The sequence below is a fragment of the Lipotes vexillifer genome, unplaced genomic scaffold, assembly GCF_000442215.2.
Source record: "Lipotes vexillifer unplaced genomic scaffold, Lipotes_vexillifer_v1.1 scaffold445, whole genome shotgun sequence".
In the NCBI taxonomy this organism is placed as follows: domain Eukaryota; kingdom Metazoa; phylum Chordata; class Mammalia; order Artiodactyla; family Lipotidae; genus Lipotes; species Lipotes vexillifer.
Window position 1 is genome coordinate 1,129,000 of NW_006774995.1, and position 8,360 is coordinate 1,137,359.

The following is an 8,360-nucleotide window of genomic DNA, read 5'->3' on the forward strand; positions in this document are numbered from 1 at the left end:
AAAAAAAAAAAAAAAAGTGACTGCTAGCAGGCTTCCCTTGTGGCCCACTGGTTAAGAATCCACCTGCCAATTCAGGGGACACAGGTCTGGGAAGATCCCACATGCGGGGGAGCAACTAAGCCTGTGTGCCACAACTACTGAAGCCCATGCTCTAGAGCCCACAAGCCACAACTACGGAGCCCATGTGCCACAACTACTGAAGCCCGCGTGCCTACAGCCTGTGCTCCGCAACAAGAGAAGCACCGCAATGAAGAGTAGACCCCGCTCGCCGCGAAAGCCTGCATGCAGCAACGAAGACCCAATGCAGCCAAAAATAAATAAATAAATAAATAAATATATAAATAAATAATCACTTTATTCTTAAAAACTGACTCCTTTAGCATCTAAAGACACTGGAAAACACACATAGTATTGTCCTCAAAGGTTTTCTTATCATAATTTATAGATGACTCTTTAGATTTAACTATTGACATTTTATATAAAATCCTAATATAATAAAATACAATGTTACAGAAGTAAGTAGGACTGAGTGTATTTCATTTGATATATCAAAACCTAAGTGTGTGAAAGGTACAATATTTTATTTTGAAAGTTAACATTTCAATGTTATTAATACCTGATAAACTACATCATACTTTTTTTTAAAAAAATTTATACAATTTTTAAAGGTTACAGTACATTTACAGTTCTTACAAAATTCAGGCTATATTCCCCATGTTGTACAATACATCCTTGAGCCTATCTTACACCCATAAGTTTGTATCTCCCACACCATCACCCCTATATTGCCCTCCCTCCTACTGGAAACCACTAGCTTGTTCTCTATATCTGTGAGTCTGCTGCTTTTTTGTTCTATTCACTAGTTTATTGTATTTTTTAGATTTCACACATAAGTGATTACATACAGTTCTTTTCTTTCTCTGACTTACTCCACTTAGCGTAATGCTTTTCAAGTCCATCCATGTTGCTGCAAATGGCAAAATTTCATTCTTTTTTATGACTGAATAGTATTCCATTACATACATATAGATAGATACATATATATATCTATATCTATATATATATATATATACATATGTATATCACATCTTCTTGATCCATTCATCTGTTGATGGGCACTTAGGTTGCATCCATATCTTGGTAATTGTAAATAATGCTGCTATGAACATTACGGTGCATATATCTTTTCAAACTAGTGTTTTGTTTTTTTTTGGATATGTACCCAGGAGTGGCATTGCTGGGTCATATGGTAGTTCTATTTTTAATTTTTTGGAGAAACCTCCATACTGTTTTCCACAGTGGCTGCACCAATTTACATTTCCACCAACAGTGTACAAGGGCTCCCTTTTCTCCACAACCTTGCCAACGTTTGTTATTGGTGTTCTTTTTGATGATAGCCATTTTGACAGGTGTGAGGTGATATCTCATTGTGGTTTTAGTTTGCATTTGCCTGATGATTAGTGGTGTTAAGCATCCTTCATGTGCCTGTTGGCCATCTGCATTTCTTCTTTGGAAAAATGTCTATTCAATTCTGCCCATTTTTTAATGTTGAGTTGTATGATTTGCCTTGATCAAATTTATCAAAGGGAGCAGTGGAAGGAGCTCAAGGACCAAACTGTTGATGACTGTAAATGTCAGATTAAGGAGTATGAACTCATACATTATGGGTTATTGAAGAAAAAGGATTAATCGTCCAACAAACGAAAAGTCCAGGACCAGATGGCTTCACAGGTGAATTCTATCAAACATTTAGAGAAGAGCTAACACTGATCCTTCTCAAACTCTTCCAAAATACAGCAGAGGAAGGAACACTCCCAAACTCATTCTATGAGATCACTATTACCCTGATACCAAAACCAGACAAAGATACTACAAAAAAACAAAATTACAGACCAATATCACTGATGAATATATAGGCAAAAATCCTCAACAAAATACTACCAAACAGAATCCAATGACACATTAAAAGGATCATACACCATGATCAAGTGGGATTTATCCCAGGGATGCAAGGATTCTTCAATATACTCAAATCAATCAATGGGATACACCATATTAACAAATCGAAGATTAAAACCATATGATCATCTCAATAGATGCAGAAAAAGCTTTCGACAAAATTCAACACCGATTTATGATAAAAACTCTCCAGGAAGTGGGTATAAAGGGAACCTACCTTAACATAATAAAGCCCATATACAACAAACCCATAGCAAACATCATTCTCAATGGTGAAAAACTGAAAGTATTTCCTCTAAGAAAAGGAACAAGACAAGGATGTCCACTCTCACCACTGTTATTCAACATAGTTTTGGAAGTCCTAGCCACGGCAATCAGAGAAGAAAAAGAAATAAAAGGAATACAAATTGGAAAAGAAGTAAAACTGTCACTGTTTGCAGGTGACATGATACTATATATAAAGAATCCTAAAGATGCCACCAGAAAACTACTAGAGCTAATCAATGAATTTGGTAGAGTAGCAGGATACAAAATTAATGCAAAGAAATCTCTTGCATTCCTATACACTAATGATGAAAAATTTGAAAGAGAAATTAAGGAAACACTCCCACTTACCACTGCAACAAAAAGAATAAAATGCCTAGGAATAAACCTGCCTAGGGAGACAAAAGACCTGTATGCAGAAAACTATAAGACACTGATGAAAGAAATTAAAGATGATACCAACAGACGGACAGATATACCATGTTCTTGGATTGGAAGGATCAATATTGTGAAAATGACTATACTACCCAAAGCAATCTACAGGGAAATGCAATCCCTATCAAATTACCAATGGCATTTTTTACAGAACTAGAACAAAAAATCTTAAAATTTGTATGGAGACACAAAAGACCCCGAATAGCCAAAGCAGCCTTGAGGGATAAAAATGGAGCTGGAGGAATCAGGCTCCCTGACTTCAGGCTACACCACAAAGCTACAGTCATTAAGACAATATACTACTGGCACAAAAACAGAAACGTAGATCAATGGAACAAGATAGAAAGCCCAGAGATAAACCCACACACATACGGTCACCTTATCTTTGAAAAAGGTAGCAAGTATATACAGTAAAGAAAAGACAGTGTCTTCAATAAGTGGTGCTGGGGAAACTGGACAGCTACATGCAACAGAATGAAATTAGAACACTCCCTAATACCATACACAAAAATAAACTCAAAATGGATTTGAGACCTAAATGTAAGACCGGACACTATAAAACTCTTAGAGGAACACATAGGAAGAGCACTCTTTGACATAAATCACAGCAAGATCTTTTTTGATCCACCTCCTAGAGTAATGGAAATCAAAACAAAAATAAACAAATGGGACCTAATGAAACTTAAAAGCTTTTGCACAGCAAAGGAAACCATAAACAAGACCAAAAGACAACCCTCAGAATGGGAGAAAATATTTGCAAATGAATCAACGGACAAAGGATTAATCTCCAAAATCTATAAATAGTTCATGCAGCTCAATATTAAAGAAACAAACAACCCAATCCAAAAATGGGCAGAAGACCTAAATAGACATTTCTCCAAAGAAGACTTACAGAAGGTCAAGAAGCACATGAAAAGCTGTTCAATGTCACTCATTATTAGAGAAATGCAAATCAAAACTACAATGAGGTATCACCTCACACCAGTTAGAATGGGCATCATCAGAAAATCTACAAACAACAAATGCTGGAGAGGGTGTGGAGAAAGTGGAACCCTCTTGCACCATTGGTGGGGATGTAAATTGATACAGCCACTATGGAGAACAGTATGGAGGTTCCTTAAAAAAGTAAAAAATAGAATTACCATATGATCCAGCAATCCCACTACTGGGTATATACCCAGAGAAAACCATAATTCAACAAGACACATGTACAATGTTCATTGCAGCACTATTTACAATAGCCAGGTCATGGAAGCAAACTAAATGCCTATAGACAGACGAATGGATAAAGAAGTTGTGGTACATATATACAATGGAATATTACTCAGCCATAAAAAGGAATGAAATTGGGTTATTTGTTGAGACGTGGATGGATCTAGAGACTGTCATACAGAGTGAAGTAAGTCAGAAAGAGAAAAACAAATATTGTATATTAACGTATATATGTGGAACCTAGAAAAATGGTACAGATGAACTGGTTTGCAGGGCAGAAATTGAGACACAGATGTAGAGAACAACCGTATGGGGAAAGCGGCGGGGCGGTGGGGATGGAGGTGTGATGAATTGGGAGATTGGGATTGACATGTATACACTGATGTGTATAAAATGGATGACTAATAACCTGCTTTATAAAAAAATAAATAAAATGAAAGCACAAAAAAAGAAATTAATCTAGGGGCGTGTGTGTGTGTGTTTGTTAGATTATAACAGGTAAAGCTTGGAGAGAAAGGACAAAGTTAAGGAACAATTATTGTATTTGAGGCATGAAATGACAGGCTCCTGGCTGAGAAGATTTAAAGTAGAAAAAGGAAGAAAGCAACATAAGTGCAATAGGCATTATGTGATAAATAGCGATTGAGTGGCTATTAAGAGAAAGCTAAAACACATTAGTGAAGCTGCCGACTAAAGGTATAAAAAGGAAAACAGAAGGATAAAAATGGAAGGAAGGGGCTTCGCTGGTGGCACAGTGATTAAGAATCTACACAGGTTCGAGCCCTGGTCCAGGAAGATCCCACATGCTGCAGAGTAACTAAGCCCGTGTGCCACAACTACTGAGTCTGTGCTCTAGAGCCTGTGAGCCACAACTACTAAGCCCACGTGCCTAGAGCCCGTGCTCCACAACAAGAGAAGCCTGCGCACCGCAACTAAAGAGTAGCCCCCGCTCGTCACAACTAGAGAAAGCCCATGCACAGCAATGAAGACCCCACGCAGCCAAAAATAAATAGATAAATTTATTTTTTAAAAATGGAAGGGAGAAGGAGAAAAAAATAATTTTTCAAGTATGAAAGACATTGTCTTCTACAAACAACACAAAAAAAAATACAAAGTAATGAAAAGATGGTTTAGCAGATTCACATAAAAAGAAAATAAATTAGTAATAATTCAGCAGGCAGTTGTTGAGCATACCTAAAGACAGGATTGTTCTGTGCTCGAGAATTCAAAGCTAAATAAGATATAGAATACAGTCTCTGAATTCAAATTGCTTACACTTTACTGCAGGAAGACAGACAAAATAGAAAAATTCAAGATAATAGGGTAAGTTAATCAAGAGTCAAACGCATGATGCCATAGGGGAGTATAAACACAACATAATAAGGCTTTCTTAATAATTTACTATAGGTGATAAGACCTCTTGTTGCTTATGATTTTTTATAACATATGAAAAATAGACTTTTTTTTACTGAGTCGTTCAACAAATGTTTATTGAGTACCTACTATGTGCCAGGCATTTAGGATTAGAGAACAAAATTGATGTTATTCCTTCCCTTATGGAAGGTATAGTCCATACTGTGAAAGATAAAAGCAAGTAAACAGGTGATTACAGCAGTGTTATAATGGGGGAGATAGTGTTAAGAAAACACAAAGGAGGGAACCTATCTGGAGAAAGTGAAGTAAGACCTAAGGATGAGTAGGAGTCACCCGGGGGTGAGATGTGTTGCAGAGTAGTCTATACAGGAGTAAGGCAAGAGTCTGTAAAGCAGAGGAAATAGAAGTGCAAAGGTCTGGAGTCAAGAGAGAGAAAACAGCCTGTGTTCAATTAACTGAAATTGTTCAATATACTTCTAGTGTAGTTTAGTGTGAGCTAAGGGTGAAGTGTCAGAGTGGGGACTGGGTAGTTAGGTTTTAGCAAGGAATGAAGCTGGAGAGTTTGGAAAGATCCAGATCATATATTGCTTCATAGTCATTTGAATTCTGAACAGTTTGCTGAGAGCAGTTTTAAGCAAGGAAATGACATTCTCAAATTTGTGTCCTACTTTATAAGATCACTGTGGCTACACTATGGAGAATGGGTTAGAGAGGCACAAGATTAGAGGCAGAAAGTCCAACTTAGGAAGGTCCAGGATATCTGCAGCTGGAGACAGCTTGGAGAAAAATGACTAGATTTTTGAGATTTACAGGCTAGAATCAAGAGAAACAGGTTTGAGGGTTTAGTTCCAGAGCCTAGAGTCTGATGTTCCTCGGGGACATTATAACAGTCACTGTGAGGTGTCTAAAGGCTAGTCCTTCCAAGCTCCCTTGTGCTAGCAGTGGCCATATAACACAGTTCTAGCCAGTGAGTCTGGATGGTACCACCACTTCCTCCTTACTGCCCTGAATACAGTTGTAGCAGCCCTCTTGTGACCCTGAGGGAAAGGCCAAAGGAATTGCTAAAATAACAACCCTGATAATGATAAGCCACTTAATCAATCTCAGCTGCCATCTAACTTTCAGATGCTTTGTATACACAGATACTTGATTTCCTACTTATTGGTTGGGTTTATTACTTACAGCTGAAAAACACCTAAAATACATGCAATTTGAAGATTTCCAGGACAGTGAGATATATGGGTCTGCAGTAAAGCTGGCTGGAAGACTGGGGAACTTCAGGAATCATCAGCATATAAATGGCAACTAAATTTGAGGAAGTGGATGAGGTAACCCTGGAAGCGCAAGAAGCACACAGAGGGGCAAAGTCAGAACCCTTAAAAACACCAATATTTAAAAGTTAGGCAAGGAAAGAGGAAGAGGTTGGGATAAAGTGTTCAAAGATGTAGGAAAAAGAATACCAGGAAGCTGGTGTCACAGAAGCCAAGCATGGAGAGCTTTCAAAAGAAGGGAGGCCAATACCCAGTAAGGTGCTGCTGAGAAGAGCTTTCTTCTCTTGGTTACCTCCTACTTAGCTTTCACAAATCTCAAATTATACAGTATCCTCTGGGAGCTCTCTGACCCCCCAAGATCCCTCCTATGTGTCTCTGTAGCTCTAGGCACTTGTTCCATCTTCTCATGCTGTGCTGTAATTGCTTGTTTTAATGTCTATCTCTGCCTTTCTCCCTCATGCTACACCACAAGGCTGTAATTAAACTCTGAGGGGGCAGAAATCAGTGTCTGCCTTATTCATATTTGTACCCACAATTCCTAGCACAGTACCTGGTACATAGCAGGCTCTTGGAAGGTTTTGTAAGATCAGGAGCCCAGCACTGTAGGAAAATTCTGAAGAGGGGACCCAGGAAGAAAAACGCTACGCAAATAGGATGAAACACTATGATTATTGGAATGTTAATCGTTTGGTGCTAGAAGACTGTGCGAAAGGGGAGAAATGAAGGAAAAATGGTGGTGGGTCTTAGCTCTGGTGATTTAAAAGGTTGTAAAGATACTGGTGCAAATGTAGGAGATAAGTTTAAACCCAAAGAACAAAGCTCGAGCCTCTCAGCTGCTTGGAGGCAAGGACCTATGGTGTTACGCTTTCCTTGCCCAGTCCCTTTCTCTAGACTGTAAATTCCTCGAGGGCAGGGGTCGTATTATCAGTATCTGAAACTAAGGGGTGCTCAATAAATGTTTAGTGAATATAGTATATCTCTGTTTCCCCAGTGCCTACCACAATGCCCGGCACCCGGATGGTGCTCAATGAAAGGCTACTGAACGAAAGGATAGCTGGGCTTCGGGTGCAGATGAAGCGGGAGGGCGACCGAGTCACGACAGAAGTGCGCCCAGGTAAGGAGAGAGAGTGGGTCTCCAGACAGGTTGAGCGCCACCTTCGCTGCCCTTCGTTTTGCATACATCCCTCCACCTCTCCATCACGCGAGCCCTGTACGCGAAGCAGTAGGAAGACAAAGTAACACAACTCTCCCGGGTGACTCCGAACAAATCACTCCTTCCCGACCTTAGATCTGCCCAACCTGCTTACCAGACGCCCGGCAGTCCGGCTGCAAGTACTCAGCACACGCGCTGCAGCCATCTTACTCCGGAAATGACAATTGCTCTGAGGTTGGAGGAGTTGCCTGCGCGGGGGACCTATTGGGAGCCGGGAAACGAGCCTTCCCTTGAGGCCTGAGCGGCCAATGGAGAGCGAAGGAACGAGCCTCCCACCCAACAGCCAATCAGGAAGCGGGGCGGGGCTGAGATAACCGTGGGGGTGGGGTGGGGAAGCCCTGCAGAGTGGGAGAAGAGACAAGTGGGGAGGAGGTCTGCCCAAATTTAGTTTCAGGGACAAAGTTAGGTAAGGCACAGCTGTGTAAGTACATGTGCGCCAACGATCATATTTTCAGTGCAAGTAATGGGGGAGATAGAGTATGTTAAGGAAACAAAGGAAGGGCACTCACCTGGAGAAATTTACGTTGAAGTAAGATCTGAGGGGTAAGTAGGAGAAAGCAAAAACAAAAACAAAAACCTTCCTTCAGCTTGTATTGTAACTGCTTGATTACAGAAAATGGGACATTTCTATA

The 8,360-nt window shown here is 39.8% G+C and overlaps 1 protein-coding gene across 1 annotated transcript in view; it reads right to left on the reverse strand.

The window, feature by feature from the left end:
- The window catches only part of DBT (dihydrolipoamide branched chain transacylase E2), a 44,709-nt gene extending 36,829 nt beyond the window's left edge, over positions 1–7,880 (reverse strand). The window contains exon 1 of the mRNA XM_007449610.1: positions 7,823–7,880. Within this exon, the coding sequence (XP_007449672.1) occupies positions 7,823–7,873 (51 nt within the window). The 5' untranslated portion in view covers positions 7,874–7,880. The remainder of the gene's footprint in view (positions 1–7,822) is intronic.
- Between the last annotated feature and the right edge of the window lie 480 nt (positions 7,881–8,360).